At 44.2% G+C, this 22215-nt stretch overlaps 1 protein-coding gene across 1 annotated transcript in view; it reads left to right on the forward strand.

Moving 5' to 3' along the window:
- Nucleotides 1-22215, forward strand: part of ADAMTS9 (ADAM metallopeptidase with thrombospondin type 1 motif 9) — a 78982-nt gene that overhangs the window by 49405 nt on the left and 7362 nt on the right. Inside the window, exons 29-36 of the mRNA XM_066557913.1 lie at nt 7057-7224; nt 11332-11502; nt 16829-16999; nt 18547-18741; nt 20568-20700; nt 20946-21040; nt 21193-21287; nt 21382-21515. Coding sequence (XP_066414010.1) covers nt 7057-7224; nt 11332-11502; nt 16829-16999; nt 18547-18741; nt 20568-20700; nt 20946-21040; nt 21193-21287; nt 21382-21515 — 1162 coding nt within the window. The remainder of the gene's footprint in view (nt 1-7056; nt 7225-11331; nt 11503-16828; nt 17000-18546; nt 18742-20567; nt 20701-20945; nt 21041-21192; nt 21288-21381; nt 21516-22215) is intronic.

Genomic DNA, 22215 nt, shown 5'->3' on the forward strand with positions numbered 1-22215 from the left:
ATTGAAGCAGTTACACACTTTCAGGGATGAGCTGTGAAATGCAGCATCTCCAGGCAGATCCCTGAGCTGGGTTTTGGGAGTCTGCCTGCAGTTTTGTCCATTTTCCAGAGTCACACTGGATACCCCATACTGCAATCATTGCTGTTGCTCAGATCCTGGGGATTTAGAAACAAGGATGTATAACAATGAGGGACATGAAGCACAAAGAGATTTACTGTGCTTCTAACTTTCCCAGTGACTGATTTGTGCAGTTATTAAGAAAAAAATTGTGTAGTCAGTCCTGTTCCAAAGACATTTAAAGCTCTATTCATATTTTAATTTTACTAGTTCACAGGGGAAGTGAGTGAGCCAGCAGCATGGATGAAAATCTGTCTGATGCCCAAGACCATGTACTGGTTGACAATATTTATCCCTAGTGCATTAAGCCAAGATTATTCTTTATAAAATGGGAGAGCAAGCAGCTGCCCAGTGCTCCTACAACCTCCCAGTGTGATGCACACCTATGAAACAGGGCTGACATTTCTTGGAGAGCTCTTTACTTTGTGTTTTACTCCATCCAATACAGAAAAATCCTATTCTGGAACAGAATATCTAAATGGCATTGTAGTACCACTGTTCCCTAGAAATATGAAGTGTCAGGTAGCTGAGGCACCTTGCTGCTTCAATTGGTACTCTCCTAGAAGTGCCACAGCATGGAAAATAGGCTTCATCAGCATCTTCCACATCCCACTGTTTTGGTGTCCTTAGGTAGCTCACACATCTCCTCCCAGTTTGATGAAATGCCATCCTCTGCCTTCCTCCCTGGAGAGACCTGCAGTGGCTCTGTGGGGCTTTTGTTTGTTGTTGAGGGTAAATAGTGTGGAGCAGAACAGGAACACAGCTTTTAGGAGAGCTTTGTGTGCCCACAGCCCTGCTAATTTCTGTGCCTGGTGAAATCTTTTGTGGTGTAATAGGGCAGAGAAAAGAGGGGGAGAAGGTGCTGTTTACTGGGTGGATGCTGCAGAAGAGGAGATGCATGGCTTCTCCTGCTGCAGTTACCTCTTTCTGTCATATATCTTGTGGGGTTTACCAGCTTGGGGAAGTTATTGTATTGACTTTGGCACTCAGGCCTTCAATGTTGCAGGAGTTAAAGAACCCAAGAGCATCCTTTCCTCTGGGCAATTTTTGCTGGAGCAGTGGGCTCCAGACACACCAGCTCTTTCTTCCCCTCCAGCAGCACATTAAATTGGACCCTGTTCTCTGATAAATTTTCCTCTTTTTCTCTGTTATTTTTTTTGTTTGTTTGTTTGTTTTAATGTGTTATAAGACATCATCTGAGGCCACTCACCAGTGCCTGCAGCTGAGTTCGGTGGCAGGAAGGTGAAGATTTAGTGATTTTTTTTTAGAAGATTTCTCCCTTTTGCAGTAATGACTTAAGAAGGTCTGTGCCTCTGCTCCAAGCCAAGACCAGAGCCTCTGGAGGATGGAGACCCTGTGGGCACTGCAGAGACAGGACAGGCCAGCAGGGAAGTTCCCTCTTGCCCATGCCCAGGACAATGAGGGCTCCTTGGGAATACTGGGGCAAAACCTGTTCAGACTGGAGGCTGTGCTCCAGCTCTAAGGGGGCTCCTCAGAACACTTCCACAGGGGCTCTGCACAGTGCTCACAAACACATTCAGGCTATACATTCCAAAATCCCTAATGTTTGTGCCTTGTTTTTCAATCACCCCGTTTCTCTGAGGAATCAATTTGGATGAAACATTTCTAAAGCCTCTTTCAGAACTGCAGTGCAGTGCTTTGGTGTGTTTTGTTCAGGTCTCTGGTCCATTTGCCCTCCCTTAAATGTAGAGACCCCTTTTCCTTTTAAATGTACAAGAAGCACAGGTACTTTTTGGCCATGCACCAGCTAAAATCACCATGACCATACACACTCAGCACCCATGTCTTAAGTCATGGCTCCTTGCTTTGTGAGGAAAGGAAGGCCAAGCTGGGTGACTCCTGCCCTGCTTGCATCCCCACCCAACTTTAGGGATTTCTCACCATGCCAACGCAGATGGGCACAAGACCTTGATAAAACACATTGGTGGGAGAAACAGGGCTTCAGAGCAGCAATAAACATTTCCTAAACATCTCCTAAAGTGCTGCAGCCTTGCTTTCAGCCTGTCTCACTGAAGCCAAGGGAATTACCTGCTGAAATACCTTGCTGTTTGTGAAGCTGGTTTGGTTTGGAAGCCACAGAGCCCCTGTTGCTGAACAGCACAAAAAGGTTCCAACATTTTAAGATTCCTGGTAAAGGTTCAGCTGGTGAGGAAGGATCCAGGCTTTCCTTGGTGATGTGTCTGTTGATGTCCTTTGTGCTCAGGGACTTCAGAGGCACAGAAGTCACTGGGATATGGTTTCAGTATCTGACAGCAGCAGTGTTAGTGGTAGTAAAAGGTGACACAGACTAATAGGCTGCTGAAAAGTAGCCATGAGGGTACATTGTTGGGTTTGCTTGTAGCTGGAGAAGTTTGCTGGCATCCAGGAGCACAGCCCTCTTGGAAAATAGATGTAAAGCATTGGAGGGCTCTGTTGCTTTTCTGCTTTATTTCATCCAACACGTTTTGTCTCAGATTGTTGGAAAGGATGAACCAGGGCTTACTTACAGCTGCTGACTTTCCATAAAGTCCTTAATGTGGGGCAGTCTAAATCTACGAGGATTGATTTTAATTTCCTCCAAAAAGTTGCTCCTGGCAGAATCTGATAAAGCCATTTTCAGTCTAATCCTTCCCAGCCCTGCCCTTGCTGAGCTATCATTCCTATCTTTGGGAATTCACTGGGTGATCACCACAGCTTGCATTCATTGTCTTAAATACCTCCCAAATCGCTGTGGGGTGATGCACGGTGGGTCTGAAAAGTGGTCTGACAGCATTTTCTGCAGCTTTTCACTTCTGGGGGAGAGTTTTCCCAGGTTCTTGCTTGGGATGTGCCCTTCTGCCCTTTGTGGAGCTGCCCCTTCAATGCACCAAGTGTACAAGGAGCAGTCATTCCATTTCTTCTTGACTGCGCTGTGGTGCCTTTTTCTTGCTGAGATCTGTTCATTTGTGCCCAGGGCTCTTGAGTCCTCTTGGTGCTGGACTGACCCCACTCCCAGAAATTCACCAGAGACTTTGTACAGATTTTTAAGAGATTTTGAACATATTCTCTTTGGTTTTTTTTTTTTTCCTGCTGCCAGCCCTATGCATCAAGTAGCAACCCATCTATTTTAGAGGGGTCTTAATGAACAAGAGGTACCCTCACCTCCCAAACGATGAGATCAGGAAATGCAAAAGGGGCTATTTTAAAGCAAATTGCACACACTTGGTAAAACAGAATGATCATCTCCTAAACTCTGAAACAGAAAACAATTTTTTTGTGGAAACAAAAACACAAGCAGAGCAGAGCAAGGCATTGCAGATGTTTAGCATCGTGTTCTGACCTTTATGGAAACAGTTGATATGGAAATATTTCTGCTGTATTTATTTAAACCTTTTTCCTAGAATTTATTTAAACTAGGCAGTATATTTATTTGAAAATATCAGCAGCATGCCAATCTCCAGTTCTTGGCAGGTTAACACTAATCATGCAATAAACATAAAGCCCTTAAATCTGTGCTAAGTGCTTTGATCCTAATGCTCTTAGGAAAGTTCTTTTGTTATTGTTCTCCGTGTAAATTGCCAGGTGCAACTCTGGTGGGTTTAGGAGATAATAAAGATAATAACAAGGGGAAGGTTTGCTAGAGTTTTAGAGTGATGGCTATAGCTGATTTTTCAAAATACTGTTTCTCTATTACTTTATGCACCGCAAACTTTCTGGTGGTTTTTTTACAGAAACATAACAACTTGTTATGTTTCTGTAAAAAAACAGAACCATGCCTGGCTGTCCTCCCAGGTTCATCCAGGGGTGCTGTTTGCTGTTGTGCCTCAATCACAGGCTGTAAACAGCCTTTCAGGGCAGCATTTCCCACACTTAAGTGGAGGCAGAGGCAATGTGACCACAGGCATGCCCAAGTGCATGTGATCCTTGACTCTAGGAAGCTGGTTAGTGAAAAAATTCCATACAGTACCTGGCTACACCTTCAGGGCTGTCCCAGGGGTGCTTAAAACCGGTAGAGGCTTTTCTGTTGACTCAGAAAACCTTGGATAAGGTGAGGCTGTTATTCCAGAGAGCCACCATCTGCCCCCAGTACTTGGAAGCAATTTCTATGGGGAGTGTGGGAAAAAAGTTCAAGAAAAAGAGGAATGTGAAGGCAGTGATTTTGCCAAATGTTTTGAGGAAGGCAAGGTCAAAGCTTACCTCATTGTGGTACTGTTATTGGTGGGTACCATAAGCAGGCAGCATTTGCAGCCATGAAAAATCCTGTTAATGAAATGCAAAGTTTATTCAGGGTCCAAAATAAATGATGAGGCTGATGGTGGTAGTTGGGTGTAGAACTTCCCAGACTCACATGGTGTTGAGATGCAGCCCACTATTAAATTATGCTTTGCATGTGGCTCACATATGCTTAAAATCTATGTGCCAGATAAAAGTTGAATACCTGAGATGAATTAGATGGCAGTTATTAAGTAGACTCTTTGCAAAGGAATTTTCAGTCTCTGATACTTGGTTAAATTAGATTATTCAACCTTTCTTTTCTGTCAGTGCAAATGAGATCATAACTCAAATGTGCATGAAAGCAAACGGGTGGTTTAGATCTGAAAATGCACAGCTGCCTAAATTTGATTTATATTAAAGGCAGACATAGAGATGATTCATTCCAGCATCATGGGAATTACATTTAAGTATTAAAAAAATTAAGCAAATTATGCCTCAACCTCTGAGTGCACCGAGGTTTGCACGCAGACTTGTTTGATCATGGGATCACGAGATAAATGTCAGAATCAGGCTCCACGCCAAAGTTAAGCATTTTCTAGGGGAGTAATAACTTTGGAAATAACTAGGACCAAATTGTTTGTGAGATCAAGTATTTATCAACCAGCTTCAGGTCCCCAGAAAGGTGCTTGCATTGTTGCACAGTGTGGTTAGTCTTACTTTAGGATAAGTAGTGGCATCCCATGTGTTTTTTAAATTAAGGATGCTCTGGGCTGTATCAGCTCAGGGTGTGGGACATGAGAGAGTCCTGATCAATGCTGTAAATTTACTCTCTAACTTTGGCTGTCACAGTAAAGTGGCATAACCTGCATGAAGACTGTTTACCAAGGAGCACTCGAATTTTTGTTTAAGCATCAGTGTTGGTGTTTAGTCCAAAGACAGTAAGTGGATGAAAATACTAGAAGTTTAGACCTGGGTTTTGTAGGATGTGACATTTTTGTCTTGCTGCTGACTTTCATTGCCTGGGAGGAGAAGTAGAGAAAATGAAAAAATTAACTTCTGATGAAATTTGAAGGCTTATAAAAATAGGGATAACATTAGTTTGATCTTTCTTCTCTTGATGCTAAAGAAAAGAAGTGAAGTTTATGGATCTGGGTAACTCGTGGCAGTTTTATTTTATTGCAAGGGACAACATTTCTTCTGTTTTTCAGTGCAAGGTTGGATGTTGCTTGTTGGGGTTTTTGGCCTATCTTGATCTGGGCTCAGAAAAATTCAGAGGCAGCTATCCCTGCTCAGCCTCTCAGAGGAGCATCATTTATGGCTCTTAAAGCTGTTGATCAACAGGACCTCAGTGATCTTTTGTCAATCTGTAACACTCTTGCAGCAGGAAAACAGCCTTTTTCAGGGCATCGTTTATACAAGCTTTCAAGTATCAATATCTGGTTTTTGGAGCTGCATCCATTGCTCTCCACATTGGTCTGAACTTTTCCATTTAGAAACTGCTCTCTTGCTGATTCTTTGTGGGCTGAATGAGCTGTAAGTAGGGCTGTAATATAAAATATTCACAGGTGTCAATGTATATGCCTATTTCTATTCTAGTGGATCTTCCAGAGCTGCTATATATATAAATTTTTTAGGTTTCAAATGTATTTATAGGCTGGGAAGAGCTTAAGCTGTAATATATTTCTTGGGAAATATAATGATGGAGTGACTCCAAAATGAAGGTTGAAGCCTCATTTCTGCATGTTTTCTCCATTCTGAAAAGAAAGCAGAACATTTTATATGGAGAGATGGTTAGAACAGTGTGTTTGCCCTCAAGGATTAAACCAGTATTATGGTGTAGCATGTAATGAAGAAATGGAAGCTGAGTCTCTGGGTGCATCATGCTGAGTAAGAGGCTTGTTCTACATGAAACTGTCATATTAAATTCGTGTCGTGATTCCAGACCCCTTTGATTCCTAAATCTTTGGAGGAGACTAATCTGAAATCAAAGTGAAGTTGCTTGGGGTTTGCATGCCAGAAGTGGTCACATTTGAAAAAGCTCAGTGAACCTGCAGAGGGAGGTTGAAATTAGTTGCTTCACTACAAAGCTTGCAGCTAACATACCTGCTGGTTTGCTTTTTGCTTTGATTCTCCAGGCTCTGCCTTCTTGCCACCTTCTGAGTTGTTTTCAAAATGCATAAATCTTAAGGATGAACATGTCCTGGTTTCAGTCTGTTTAGTGAAGGAAAAAAGAAAAGTCAGACTACACTGATAAAACAAACACAAGCTTTTGTACCAAGGACAAGAAAATGCTGCACTCTTCTGCCTTGTCCTTTGTGCAGTTATTTCCCTCTGTGAAGGTGCAGAGCACACTTTACCCTCCTGATTTACCAATATTTGACATCCCTTTGTACCAAGGTAAATGGAAATGGTTCCTTTCAAGTTCCTCTAAGTAGATACTGAGGGCTCCTGCCTTGATCCCTGTAAGATGACTCTGCTCCTTTGAAAGGACTGGAGCAATGCCAGGAATCCAGGCTGTTATCCCTGCTGAATGTCAGCTGTTTTCTCTATTTTGATACTGGCATTTTTTGGGGCTTTGACCAAGAATATCACACGATATTAAATACCTGCACTCCCCTCAAGCTTTGTGTAGCCTGCTGGGGACCTGGGGAGGTGCTTTTTGGTCCAGCTAAAAGAAAATGCCCTGGGTAGCCATGGCCCCTGTATGAGTGTGCAAGCTGATCTGTTATTACTTTATATTTACAGTGTTCTGTCTCCTGTGGAAGGGGCCAAAAGCACCGCAGTGTGTACTGTTTGTCAAAGGAAGGGAGGCATGTAGAAGAAGAGAATTGTAAACACCTTGCTAAGCCCAACGTGCAAAAGAAATGCAGAGGGGGCAGATGTCCGAAGTGGAAAGCAGGAGATTGGGGCCAGGTGAGACATCTTGTGTACCCTTTTGCACCTTTTGGTATTCCTCCTCCATCAATTTGGTTAGAGCCTGGTTTTCCAGTCACTTCTGTCCTCATGAATTATTCAGGGATAAAGGTTTTGGGCCAGATCCTGGTGTAAAACAGTGCAGCTTCATGGACAGCAGTGGAGCAGCACAGATTTGTACCAGCTGAAAACTAGGCAGCTTGCTTTTAGTGTCTATCTGAAAGCAAATTCATTGTTTTCAAATTCCAAAATTTTAGGTTTTTGCTAGAAACATCATTAGTATATATTATTAAAGAGAATCTACTATTTATTCATGTTGTTAATAGAATTTAAATATATCTCAAGTAAAATCTTCCTTAGTTTTGAGAAATAAACTCATTGTTTGGTTTTCCCTTGTTAAAAAGTCAGACAGCCATGCATAGAGCAGAGGCTGCTGGAAATGAAAAAGTATTTTGAGTTATTAAACTTCTTGCTTGCTGAAAGCATACCTTGAATCCTTTTTTCCTGAAAATAATGTCTTTGTCATCACCTTGAATCTGCTGCATCACATTTTTAACTCTGAACCTTGCTTTTCCCTCTACCTCATTAGCATGCTAATCAGATGAATTATTGTAAATTCCAGACTAAATTAACTGTTAACTTGTAAAATATCATGTTCCCTTGCATTCTGTCTTCCAAATTTAGGTACAAAACACCCATTCTTGGGGTATTCCAGTTCCCTGAAAGACAAACCATTAACATTGCTACAGGCACATACGCAAAGTTAGGACTAGGACAGCATGCTGTTGATTAATGTCCACTAATAAAAAGGACAATAAACCCATTAATGATCTATGATTGTTTTCACACTTGTATTAGTTTTTTTTTTTTTTCAATCCTTACCTTTGGATTCACAGGATAGGAGTATTTGCCATTATGTATGTAAAGGACTAAGTGCTTGCTCACCATGGAGGTTCAGTTACCAAGGTTCTGGGCTCTTTACTTGAGGATAGGAGCATCCAGCCTGTGAAATCCACAGTACTGCTGCCATACTAGAAATTAGGTCAATATTATTAGATTTATTACCTTCAGGACTGAAACCTCAGTTTTATACAGGAGCCAGACTAAAATGAAATGCAAGGCCATTAGACAGACTTGTGGTATCCAATTTGCACCTTATTTAAGTGGCTACTCCTGAAAGCAGTTTTTACTAATAATTGTAAACATAATAATGTAATGGGCTGTCATTTGCATTAAAATACACTAATACTAATTGGTAAAAGTAAGTGGTTTAAAATTCTCAGCTTTTCACTGCATCATGGATATTAATTTTATGCAACTAGAGAAAGAAACCCAAGTTAATAGAAGGATGAGGTGATTTATGGTCTAAGGTAATCTCTCATGACCAGGCAATTAAGGAATATTTGTATGCTAATGATAAGGCTAAGAACAGGCTTTTCCAGGAGTAGCTCCTCAGCCCAGGTTCCTGATGCAGGATGTGCTCAGCCAGCCAGCATCTTGCTTGGGGAGAAAATAAAGGGGTAGAAACACTTGGGCTACAATGTTAAATTGGGCTTTTTAAAGCCCTGTCAGATGCTGTGGCATGGATCTCTGAGCCTCACTGGTGCTGGCAGCATTTTTTTTTTTGCCTGTGACAGATGAAGAGTTGGGGCTGTCACAGCTTGGGAGTGCTGGTTCTGGGTCCCTTGTAAGGGGTGTTCAGGGCTTTGCCAGAGGTTTAATGCCATGGAGCCAAGCTGGATTTAGGTGCTGAACTTCTCCTTAAGAGCATGAAACAGACACGAGTTTGGTGCTCTGAATACACAGTAGATGAGGGTATGAACTGGGCATGAAAACTCCATGTGACTTTCCCTATCTCCAAATAGGAACCATGATCAGTTTCCACTTTGATATTATCCAAAAAAACCTCTAACTTTCTGAAGGTGTAATTGTCTCAGAATGTTAATCCCAAAGCTGAACTGCTGTGCTTTTTCTCCTGTATAAACCAAAAAATCTGCATGAGAAATAAGGCAAGGTTCTCCCATAAAAGTGCATCCTTATGTCACTAGATATGCACAGAACCCATTGCACATACCTTTAGGTAGGTGTTGGGGGTTTTTGCCTTCTGGAAAAGGAATTATTGAGAAAATGAAGATCAAAAAATACAGGAATGGTTAAAAATCAGTCTCAGTTGAACACTGGCTGTGCTGGTGCTCCAATCCTAGGTTTTTTTCTCTTTGGATATTTTGTATTCAGAACATGGTTAGTTCTTTTCTAGATTGTTAAGAACCCACATCCCTGGAGCAAAGCATTTTTGATATATCTCTAAAAAGGCTTTTTCTCCAAGTTTTAAGTGTGTTTATGTCTACACTGAAATATCAGATTTAATGTGTTTGTTTCTCCTAAGTGATGTCAATTATGGCCATTTACCTTTCATTTAACAAAAATACCAATATTTATTCTGCTGTCTGGTATTTGCATACTTCAGCTACAGGCTGAAATCCAGCCCTGTATAAAAACACAGGCAGAGCATCAGGTGGAGTTTCTGGCACAGTCCAGGGACCATCCTCTCCCCAAACCCAGGTGTCACACACACAGTGCAGCCCCCCATGAAAAAGCCACAGTGTCACCTGTGCTCTTTTATCCATACCTGGGCTTTTTATGTAAATACAACTGAAAAGATATCTTAGAGCATGGTAGGCATCCTGGTGTGTATGTTTCTCCAAGTTTGTGCCTTTATTCAGTTTAAGAGTCCCCTATGGAATGAGTAGGACAAAGAGCACTGTTAATCCCAGGGAAGCAGCAGCATATGGGAAGCATTTGCATCACTAGTGACAGAAATCCCACTGCTGCTTTCAAAAGCTACACAAAAATACTCCCACCCTCCTACGAATATCTGAAGCCAGACAAATAGTCACAGTCAGCTTTTCTCTGGTTTTCTTGCCTTTATGGGGCATTTGGATAGTAAAGCAAAGAGCATTATGGAGGAATACAGAAAAGGGAATTGCTTCCCCATCAGGCACCACTTAATTCCCTGCCTTAAGAAGGTTCATTTTAGTGGACCTTGCAATAACAGGCTGTGAACTTATTTTCTTAGTAGCTGATATATTAATAAGTAATATTAGTTGTTATAAATAACTAATTGTTAATTCAGCTGTGGTTTTAATACATACCTTTATTTTTTATGCACTTTCTTCTACAAAAGCAAATTCTCTTTACTCCAAATCTGTATAGTATACTTTAAGGTCTAGCCAGGAGGAATCTGTTCCAGGGGAATATTAAGTACTGCTAAACATGTTAGTGTGCAGTCACAACACTAAGAAATGTTGCGTGAAAGAAAAAATAAGCTGTCAATAATATTGCAATATAGATAATAATTTAAAGATGTCTGAGAAACAGAGAAATGCAGGCATTTGTTGCTGTGCCTTGAAGTTGGGAAAAATGTGCCCACAGTGTAATGAAGGAAATGTGAAATGCAGTTAATTTCAAAAAGACATTTGTTTTCAAAATCTAACTGTATTCCCTGCCTTGGTGCATGTACATGTTTAGATGCATGCTGAAAGAAATCCCAGCTGTATCACACCTTTCCCTCTCTACAGCTACGCACTTTCTTCCATAGAATCCAAATTTGCTTTTCATTAAAGCCCACTCTGTTTGTGGCATTTGATGTATTTTGAACTATTACTTTTTTGAACCAGTGCCTGAGAAGCAATACTCAGAGCAAATCTCAGAGCCTGGCCGCCTCTGGCATGTCAGGGTGGTTTAGCAGCGCCGCTATTTTGCAATAAAAACAGATTTTTCAATAAAAATCCTGTTCAGGAAGTCCTGACCCCACTGAAGCCAACGGCAAATATTCACACTGGCTTCAGATTCCAAGTTTTCCCTTGCACAATGAAAAGCCTCACTTGGAAGTTTGATAGAGCATCGCTAACTTGTTTTCAAATTCCAAAATTTTAAGTTTTTGCTAGAAACATCATTAGTATATATTACTAAGGAGAATCTTACTATTAAAGAGAATTGTTAATCATTGCTAACAATGCCGTGGAGCCCAGAGCAGAGCCCGAACCCCTGAACTCACCGTGGTGGCTGTGCTGGGGAGCTCCACTCACCTTGTGTCCCTCCCTGCAGTGCTCGGTGTCCTGCGGCCGGGGCGTCCAGCGCCGCTCCGTGCAGTGCCACAGCAGCAGCAGCAGCCCCAAGGAGGCCAAGTGTGACCCGGCCAGCCAGCCCCCTCCTCAGCGGGACTGTCACCTCCCCCCGTGCCCCACGCACCGCTGGGCAGCCGGGGAATGGCAGGCGGTAAGAACCCTCCTTCCTTCCTTCCTTCCCTTCCTCCCTTCCCTTCTTTCCATTTCCTTCCCTTCCCTTCCTTCCCTTCCCTTCCTTCCCTTCCTTCCCTTCCTTCCCTTCCTTCCCTTCCCTCCCTTCCCTTCCTTTCCTTCCTTTCCTTCCTTCCCTTCCTTTCCTTCCCTTCCCTTCCTTCCCTTCCTTCCCTTCCTTCCCTTCCTTCCCTTCCCTTCCTTCCCTTCCTTCCCTTCCTTCCCTTCCTTCCCTTCCTTCCCTTCCTTCCCTTCCTTCCCTTCCCTTCCTTGCCTTCCCTTCCCTCCCTTCCCTTTCCTTCCCTCCCTCCTTCCTTCCCCCTGCTCACAGCTCCTGTGCTCTCAGGCATGCCGTGATGCTGGGAGTGCTGCTGGAGGATCAGGGTGTTTGGGTTGCAACCTAGGGTTGCAAAAAACAAAAAAAATGTTCATGCATGCTGTCTGAAAGGGGGAGCAGAGAAATGCCTCTGTAGGGTTAATTTATTGCTTCTGCTGCCCTGGGTTTGGCTGGGTCCTATGTAAATACTGAGCAGGTCTTGGGTAGGGTGGATTTGGGTCTCTTCCAGGAGGCAGAGCCCTGCTGTGCTGCTGCAGCCTGAGCCCAGTGCCTGGAGGAGTTAGGGAGCAGTGGTAATTCCCTCTTTGCTGCCCCATTACCCCAGTTCCATCTGACATCCCTATCCTTTCACTGAGCTCCCAGCCTTTGCTGTTTTATCAAGCCATGAGCAGTGCTGAGATCAAGTCTTCTGTGGGAGATGCTTTTCTGTGTGACCAGGATCAGTTCCCATCAAAAACAGCTCCTGAGGCTGAAACTGGGGATAAAGCTGCTGCTCCAGTGGCTTAGGGAGTGACTCCAACTCTCCTGCAGTGTGGGCAATGAGTGGCCTCAAGGCTGGTGGGTGGTAGGATGACAAGGGGATTCTGAGCAGGAGGAGCCCCCCCATGCACTGCCAAGAGGGTGCTGTGTCAGCCTTCAAATGCCCAGAAGTTTTTGGCAGAGGCAGTCCAGACCAGACACCAAAGTGATTCTTTTCATTCTGTTTTTTTTTTTTTTTTTCCATTTTTAGCCCCTGCATGTAGTACCTCAGCCTGACTGGAACAGGACACACAAGTTTATCTTCATTTCCCCAGCCTCAGCAGTGCTGGGAAGTTGGGTTTATAATCCTGTGTAACCCAGCCATGAGTGCAGGAGGCCAGAGGGGGCTGTGCCCTTTCCCAGCTGCTTCCCAGTACACAGGGAAGTGTGATGGGAAGCAGCAGGAGGCAAAGCCAGGCTGGTCACACAGTGGTAGCAGATGGAAACATCCCAGCCAGAAAAGGAAATGTAGGAACAGCTGAGGGGGCTCCAGCAGCTTTCCTGCAGTTTTAGTTTTAGTTTTACAGAGCCCATTAACTTCTTCAGATAATAAATTTAAAGGCAGCAAAGAGGTCACCAAGCAGCATGTAGTGACAGTCCTTACCTGCAATCAGCCCTGGAAAGAAAGAGCTCCTGCCCCATCCTTTCACAGAATCTTAGAATCATTAGTTGGAAAAGCCCTCCAAAATCATCAAGTCCAACTTGCAGCTAAGTTTTGCCCTCTCTCCCTTATTTTTGCAACTTCTCAAAACAGTTTGGAGAGGTGCCTGCCCCCACCCTTCTGAGCCCTTGATGGGATACAAATACTGATGTTTTCTGAAGTTTTTCAGGACTCCCCATGGCACTGGGCAAATTTTGAACATATTGTGGAGATTTGTTTTTTCCCCAAGGGAGCTTTACTAAGAGGATGGACTGGAGGTTTCCTCACCCTCATAAGTATTCATAAGTAACCGTGAACAGGAAAATGCAGGAGCTGCCCAATGTGAGCTTGCCCCTCTGGCTGATTCCAAACATTTCTTCCAAACACTTCTTATTTTGTTCTGGTGTACAGTGAAAAAAAAAAGAATAGCACCTCCCTCCAGCCACAGGCAGTGTCCATGAGGAGGCACAGATTGCATTGGTATTCTCTGAGCAGGGAGCATCAATGAACCCTAATTGACATGGAAGGCAGGATATAAATAACATCTCAGTGCTGTCCTGTTCGTGATTTCTTATCTTTAAAGGGAATCTCTCAAGAGGGTTTGAGGTTTTTTAATTGTTCCTTTTTGTTGTTGCACTTGTGTTGTTTAGGAAAAAAAGTGTTGGTCTTGACAATGAGAAGGAATATGAAACTTACTGGAAACCATTTACTGCTCTGTTGGTGTATCACCATTAATCACCTGTTCTCAGTGCCCTCACCAGGGAGAAGAAAGTCAATAGAAAGAGCCTTGCTAACGTCAAAATAAAACTCAGACTAGAGTCACAAAGAAAAAGGGAAAATTGGGAGAAAAAAGGGTTTTTTCTTTAATACGAGCCTCTGTGGAAAGACAGTGCACAGCTCTGGAAGCTGCCATGCAACTTCTGAATCTTTGACATTTGTCTTTTTGGGGGGAAATTGTGCCATGCTTGCCTGATTTGAATTGCAGAGTTACCCAAGGCATGTTTCAAGCATTCATGGCACGGGGGGTACATTTCATCTCTGTGTTAGATTGTTATTTGGAAAAAAAAAAAAAAAAGAGAAAAAAAATCAATGCTTTTGCAAAGCAATGCCTTTGGGGTTGTTTTAATTATTATTATTATTGCTCTTCTGAAGCAGTTTCAGAAGTGCTTGAAATGATCCTTAATTTGATCTGCCAGGAAAATAGTTCAGAATTTGGGAAATGAGGCAAAAGAGACAAATATTGTCAAATGCCTGACCTGTTTTCAGATTTTGCTATCAATAGCTGTTATAGCCTGGCCCCACTGTTTTGTGTGAGATTTAAATCAATCTTGAACATGAGAATTTGTGCAAAATCTGTCACTGCATTAAAAGGAAAAATAGCCTTTCCATGCTAGCTGAACTGTCTGCTTTCTACATGAACAATGTTTTATAACTTTGGGATGGCTGATTGGAACCTCTGCAGTGTTTCTCTTTGACTTAGTTTATGATGGTCTCACTGTCTTTGAGCCTCATTTAATATTTCAGTGGGATTATTTCAACTGCCAGTTACCCTTAAAAATACAAATAACCAAATTTTCAGTTTCTGATGATGACAAAATGCACAGAGCTGGCTCAGGTTTATTTGGCCACACAACTGTTATTTGCAGACAAACCCAAATCAGGCTGGCCTGTCCTTGGGAGTGTCAGTCTTTCATCAGCAAGTAATGATTTTAAACAAGGATGGGCTTTTGATGTGATAGCTCTTCACTGCCCCTGTTAGAAGATGCCTTGATGGCATAGACAAGGTTCCACCCCCTTAAACTGAAGCATCAGCCAATGTACTTTGTAAATTTAATCTGAAATATACATTAAGGAGATGAAACAACATCAGGCTTGGTTCTTCCCACTCCTTTCCAGGTGCCTCCTCTGGCTGTGAGGGACCATGGAACGATTCACCCTGTATTGCTGACCCCTTGCTGGGCTGGAAAATGCCAAAGCAGAGGGGAGGGAAGCTTTGAGCATCCTGTGGCCCCACTCCCACTGAGCAGGAAGGTTGGGGTTCAGCCTGCCCCAGAAGGTGCCTGGAGAGCTGTCAGGGAAGCTCCCTGATGATGGAGCTGAAGTGGTGCCATATTCACACACAATGACCCCCTTTCAGTTTTTACTTATGTAATAGGGAGATAATCAGAGATGGGCAAATATAGCTCACTTTGTTTGCTTTCTGGGGAAATCACACTCCAGCAAATTCCTCCAACCCCTGTAGGATTGCCATGTCTCAGCACAGACCTAGAAGGAGCTTCCACTCCAAGGACTCAAAGCAAGAGAGTAAATAAGGTTGAAAGCACACAAAGCCCTTGGGGTCTTCTGGCAGACTGCAGATTTTGCAATGTTGACTGTTTCCTAAGAGCTCCTAAGTTATTCCTTTGGAATAAATGCTGCTTTGTGGAGCTGCCTCTCCTTCCCCATCCCTTTCCACTTTGCCCCAGTTTTAAATGTTTACACCCAACATGATGTTGTGCTCACTGCTGCTCTCCTGGTTCGCTGCTGCTGCCACACACTGATCTGATTTTTCAATATTCTCAAATAATTTGCAATCCTGGTTCTGACAGCCAGTTACAGTAACAGGGCCATGACAGTGCCTGCATTTTGCAATCAGCTGAACCCACTAATATCTTCCTAATTGTTGGCCAGCCAGGAGAACAGGAGCTGCTTCAGGGAGGCTGGAAATGATGTTTGGAGGGTAAGACTCTAACTAGATTAAACTGGCACAGTGTTCCAAGCCTAGGTAACTTCAAGTGGTGTTTCTGTACAGATAGGGATGGTCTGATTGGATGTTTTCTCCTTTTCCTTAAGGGGAAGACATTCCCTACATGTTCTATAAAATTATTATTTTCATGCATTTTTCTCCTCGTTAATCCAGTTAGTTGAAAGTGTTAGAAGTCCATTACAGGCAATAACTAAAAGAAAATAGGGTTTTATCTAGGCAGCTGCTCTTACACTGATTTATTTTGTTTTATGTGTTTTTCTAAGATGCTCTCCAAGGACAGCCTCACTCCCAGGAACACAGCCTCATAGTCAGGCTCATTTTTCTGTGACAAGCAGAGAAAGAACTGAGTCCTTGAAATCTCCAGAAGGACCTGGGGAGCAGTTGTACTTGTCTGGCATGGGTTGATCTTACTATCAGGCAGGGCAGTGTTTAAAAGAGAATAAACCTGCAGGGCTGCCTCCACTGCAGTGGTTGTAGAGTTGTGTTCAAGGCCAGGCTGGGTGAAACTCTGAGCAACCTACTCTAGTGGAAGGTGTCTCTGCCCATGGCAGGGGGTTGGAATGAGATGATTTCTAAGGTCTTTCTCACCCAAACTATTCTATGATGATTCTGTGTGTCCCCATGCCAAGGCAGAAGCTGGGGAAGGAGCTCCCCCCACACCAGCCACAGCCAGAGGTGCAGCAGTGTGAATTTTGCAAGGAGGATGGTTGAGTTGTCATTCTCCAAACAGCTGTATTCACTAGGGGCTGAAATAATAGGGGTTGGCCCTATCTCCTGGCCCAGCATGCCCAACCCTGCATATTTTGATCCTACCACAGCTGGATCCCACATCTGCCCCATCCCAATGCCTGCTCCCTTGGTTTCTGCTCTCTCCTGGGCATGTGGGTCACTGCCTCCAGAGGTCAGCAGCAGTTTGTCACAGGCAGCAGCATGTGGCACAGCCGGGTCCTGCTGGAAAATCTTTCCCCAGGTGATGCCAGTGCCAGCTTACAGGGGTTGCTGGGGTGCGGGTTCATCCCCTGGAGTCCCCCAGGGTTGCCTGAGCTGTTGTTTGTCGCACACAGTGCACGAAGACGTGCGGGGAGGCGTCGCGGTTCCGCGAGGTGTTGTGTGTGGATGAGGAGGAGCAGCCGCAGAGCAGCGGCCGCTGCGAGGCCAGCGAGCGCCCGCCCGAGGTGCAGAGCTGCGCGCTGCCCCCCTGCGAGTACATCTGGATCACGGGCGAGTGGTCAGAGGTGAGGCCCCGTCCCCGCCCCTGCATCCCTCTCCTCCTCTCAACACTGCCCCTGATGAGGAATTGCAACCCAAAGCAATCAACAATGCCAAGGCAGCGCTCTGGGTTTGAATTCTTCTTTTTTGGTTTATTTCGGTGTGCAGTCTCTCTGTTGGATAGAAAGGAGCTGTGCTGTGGGAGACAACCAGGATATTAGAGACTAAAAGCAGCGTGCTCAGGGTCCTAGTTAATATTATCTGGAGGCAATTTTCTTCCAAAGCACAGTGCATTCAGCAGGCACCTTCTTTGGTTTTCTGCTGGTTTATTTCATTTATTTATTTAATTGGGTTTATTCCCATCCACTCCCTGGGGGCTCTGGGGCCCTGTGAGTTGTGTAAGGGTCCAGATGTGCATCATGGGGGAGAGGCAAGCCTGGAGGTGACCATGGGGGCACATCCTTCCTCAGTGCTGTCTTTGCAGGGGCAAAGACCCAGAGTGAGGGAAGGCAGGGCATTCACCCTCACAGCTGGGAGGCAGGGAAAATAGATGAGTTTTCCTTGCAGCGGGCGCCGCATGCGGGAGGACGCAGGCTAATCTCTGCTGTTTCCTTCTGCAGCCAGTGAAGGATTACTTTCCAGTTGGAGAAACAGCAGAGGGAAATGACAAGGCAGCTGCTGACACAGCACTGATTAAAGAGAAAGAACAAGAAAAGGGAAAAAAGAAAACATGGCAGGACTGAGGGGAAGGAGAGCCCAGCCACCTGAGATAGTGCAAGGAGGGAGAAATGTGGATACATGAGAATATCTCAGAGCAGCCTGGTGTCCTGAGTGAAGAGAAATATTTCTTAAGAGAAATATTGAGGTGCTTGTGAGGCTGGAGCTCTGGCTTCTTCTTGCCCAGGCACCCTTTACCCACCCCCAGTGCCTGGGAGACCACCTGGGAGCACTCAGGCCCTTGAAGACAGAGAGGTGAAGAGAGATAACAGAGCCAGAGTTTGGCTCTCCCAGGTCCCACTCAGCCCTTTGATGAGGAAGGCAAAAGTGCTGTTTATCCTCTAATTGCAATGAAAATTTTCTCATTCTTCTGGTTGCTGGTTCTTCTGGTTCTCTGCATTTTTCTGGTTCTTCTGGCTCTCTTCTTCTAGTTTCTGACAAGTACCTGCAATTCAGGGTCAATCTTGACCACTTTCTATCTCTCTGTATGTATGGAAAAAAAAACCCCACCCAAACAAAACAACTAATAGAGGCATTTCCAAATTCCCATGGATCTTCTGCTCCTTTCTTTGTGCTTGGGAAGAAATAACACATGGCCAGGAGCCAGCCTGGAGCAGGGAGTCCTGGAGCAGCTGTAGATCCAGCCCAGAGAGGAATTGGATGCTCAAAGACAGTGCCAGGCACCAGCCCACTTGTAGTAGCCACTTACAATATTCATGATTGGCTTGCATAGATACCAGTGATCCCTTGAATCAGTTTCCTGTGTTAAAAGCTGTCGGGCCTGGTTTCCTCCCCTCCCATTTTGGGCAGCCCTGCTGAAGCACGTGGTGCTCACCGGTCCTTGCTGTGCCCACAGTGCTCCGTCACGTGCGGGAAGGGATACAGGCAGCGCCTGGTGTCCTGCAGTGAGATCTACACCGGGAAGGACCACTATGAGTATGGCTACCAGAACATGGTCAACTGTCCTGGCACACAGCCCCCCAACATCCAGCCCTGCTACCTCGGAGAGTGCCCCATCTCGGCCTCCTGGCGCGTCGGCAACTGGGGAAGCGTAAGTCGGGCAAACTTCTTTTTTGGCCAAAAAGGCTGGAACAACTTGGGGTTTTTTTAGACACAGACTGAAGGTTTGGCAGGGGAATGTTTTAGAGATGCTTAAATTAATGCATGGGATACTCTGGTGCAGCAGCAGGCCTGGTATGTGCAGGGCTCCATACTTCAGACTAAACCCCTTCGTATGGGGGAGTCCCAGCAGCTACAAGTAGAGTCATTCATGAAAACTGGGATGTAGCCAACATTTGTGGCCATGTTGATGGCCATGATGAATGCTTAGGCAGAGAGTGGGGTCATTGCAGAAAACAAGGGTTTGGAAGCCTTGTGCTAGAAGGATTGGTTGGTCACTGGCAACTGCAGTTGATCCTGCTTGGCCACGTGTATAAGAAAGACTTGGGAGCCAGCATTAGGCTGAAACACTGGTTATTTGAACCTTAAAACCATTTTTTTTCTTGTTTTTTCCTCCCCCTCCTTCTCACAAATGCTGGGACAGGTCAGGGGAAAGAACCTGGCCTTTCTGCTAAAGTTATTTGTTTTGAGCCTCTTCTGGGACCTGAACTACAAGATCAAATTTTAGTTAAGGTGATAACATTTCACTTCTTAGGGCTTCTGACATTCTTTGAAATGTGATGTTTCTCCCGTAAACTTGATTTATTAACCCAGCTCAGGCATTTGTAGGAATTTGTCAAACCTTTACAAGGCGATGAGTGTCAGGCCAAGTAAAACGCAGTAGAAGTTGTCACGGTAACTGGCAAAGCCATTTGAAACCTAAGTTCCTCCTGCCCCATAGGAAGCTTCAGATCCTCCCTGTGAGTCAGCATAGAGGAGTTATAGCAAAGAGCTCAGCCTCAATTAATTGATATTTTCTCTCAGAATTTAAGTGCAAAATAGCCAACTCATTAACCCAACTTCACTGCAATGAGCACTCATTTCAGAGAGCAAGACCTTTCTCCTCACTTTGGGCTGCTGAATGTCCCAGTGACCACCAAGTGCCACGAACCTTGTCAGCTGTGATTTTGAAAGGGATTTAATGTAAAATGCCATCACCTTTGATGGACAGAGAGAGTCCTACTCAGCACTTCAGCTAAATTTTATGGAACTGGACTTGATAAAGAGTAAATGCCCAAGCTGTGAATACCATGAGCCATTGAAGACCATCTTCTTCATGGTGTATTCCTTTAGAATAATAATTTCTAAATGGATGAGCAACTTCATTTTCTTTATAGCCTAACCTGGTAGCTGTAGAAAGAGCTGATTTTCATTTCTCAAGTACTTGAAAGAACAAATTGTGGATGGAGGAGCAAGGTCCTCCCAGCCCACACTCAGTAGCTGGATGCTCTACTGCTTGGTACCTCCAGCAATTTGTGCAATTTCAGCCTTCGGATTACCCTTAATCTGGATGGTTTGAGGATGACCCAGTGTTTGCACAGATGTACCCATTTTCCCAGCAGGTGAGGGGAGAGAAGATTTTGAGGGTCCGTTTCTTTTGGTGCAATTTGCATGGAAAACAGCAATCTTCCTAATATGAAAAATAAGCAATTTCACTTGAGCACATGGTTCTCTTTAACCAACTGCCTCATCTAGCAAAGTGTGCAAACACTGAGCAAAGTATGGTAGTCTTGAAGTAATCAATGATAATAAGGAAGGGATTAATTACCGAAGGGACTACTCATTTGATTAAAATTAAGCCTGTGTTTGAACACTTCACAGGATTGAAGTCTTTTGCTGCTGTCTCTTGATACAAGGGAAACCATCTGTCTCTGTTCTTTCTTGTGGAGCCCATAAACCCTTGAGATAAAGCAGGAATCTCTGTCTTGTGTCCCACAGTGCTCTGTCACCTGTGGAGTTGGGGTCATGCACCGCTCAGTGCAGTGTTTGACCAACGACGACCAGGTCAGCAGCTTGTGCCACGTGGACCTGAAACCTGAAGAGAGGAGGACATGTCACAATGTCCATGACTGTAAGTCTGCAGATTTACACCTTCTTTTGCCTTTCTCATGGCTTCAGCATCTTTTCCCCTCAAACTCCTAGAGATCTGCAGTATTTCCAAGCATTGGGAGCCATCCAAGTAAGCACTGAGACACTTCAGGGAAAGCTGTTAAAAATAAAAAAGATGTTTTGATGCTTTGGAAGCCTCAGAGTGTTCCAAAATAAATTTTGATGTATAGTTGTTCAGTGACTACAAGTATTTCTGTTTTGTTTCAGGTGACTTACCAAGGAGTTGCAAAGATGTTAAAAATCTTGACGGTGCCACTGAAGATGGTGAATATTTCCTGCAAGTCAAAGGAAAGACATTAAAGGTGCATTTCAGCAACAGAATGATACTTCATGGTTTTTCTGAAGGTTCAAGAGGACCCTGCCTGTGGTCTTCACTTCCACTCTTGGATTTTCTGCCTTTGGTTGTCTCAGTGATGCCTTTGCACATGACACAATTCTGGCTTCTCTCTCTCAGGTGTATTGCTCTGGGATGCAGACTGACAGCCCAAAGGAGTATGTGACCCTTGTAAACGGGGATGCAGAGAATTTTTCAGAGGTGTATGGATACAGGTAAGAAATCCTGTAATCATGAACCTCACAGTGTTTTTGTTTTCCATGGCAATATTTCCTGGTCATGAGTAGAAAGGGTTTTCTTTTGATTTAGATTGCATAACCCGACCGAGTGTCCGTATAATGGGAGCAGACGAGAAGACTGCCAGTGTAGGAAAGATTACACAGCAGCTGGGTTTTCCACCTTCAGCAAAGTAAGGCTGGACCTGAACACTATGCAAATAATAAGTGAGTAAAAACAGGGCCTTGCCATTAAAAAAAAATGTTTATTTTACAGAAATATAGCTGTAACTACAAGCAAGCAGTAGTACTCTAGTGAGCAATATTCTTGAGAATTCCTGTTAAAAGCTGCTTTTAGACTTGGTCACCTGTTTGCTGCTTTACACTGGGAGACTGAGTACATCAGAGATGCTCATGTTATTTCTCTGTAAAACAGGAAAATACTACGGCAATTCGTGTTGTATCTGCTCTGCAGAATGAGTATTTGCATACTCCCAGCAGCCCAGTGCATTTTGTGAAGGATTTTATTTTATTTTATTTCATTTGGTCCCCTCTTTTCAGAGGAAAGCCTGACCAGGGAGGAGCTGCCCCACTCCCCCACCCCCTCCACTTTACTCAGAGAGGTGTCAGGAGATCCCAGTGCAGGGGTCTCCACTGGGGTGGGGATGCTATTCCCAGTGGCCAGGGCAGAGAAGTCTCTCAGCAGAGCCAGACCACAGGGAAATAACTTGTGCTGAGGGCTGGGGACATGGATTTGCAATGGAGAAAGAGAATATAGCTGTGCAATAAGAGTAACACACTGTCTCTTTTGTCATTCCTGTGAGCTGGGAGCCCATCCCACCACCAGAGACCCTGTAGCATTCCATGGGGTTATGGTTTCAGCCCCCTGACTCCGCTGCTATCAGTTTTCAGCAAGTGTTTTAAAAAT

The sequence above is a fragment of the Molothrus aeneus genome, chromosome 12, assembly GCF_037042795.1.
Source record: "Molothrus aeneus isolate 106 chromosome 12, BPBGC_Maene_1.0, whole genome shotgun sequence".
NCBI lineage: Eukaryota > Metazoa > Chordata > Aves > Passeriformes > Icteridae > Molothrus > Molothrus aeneus.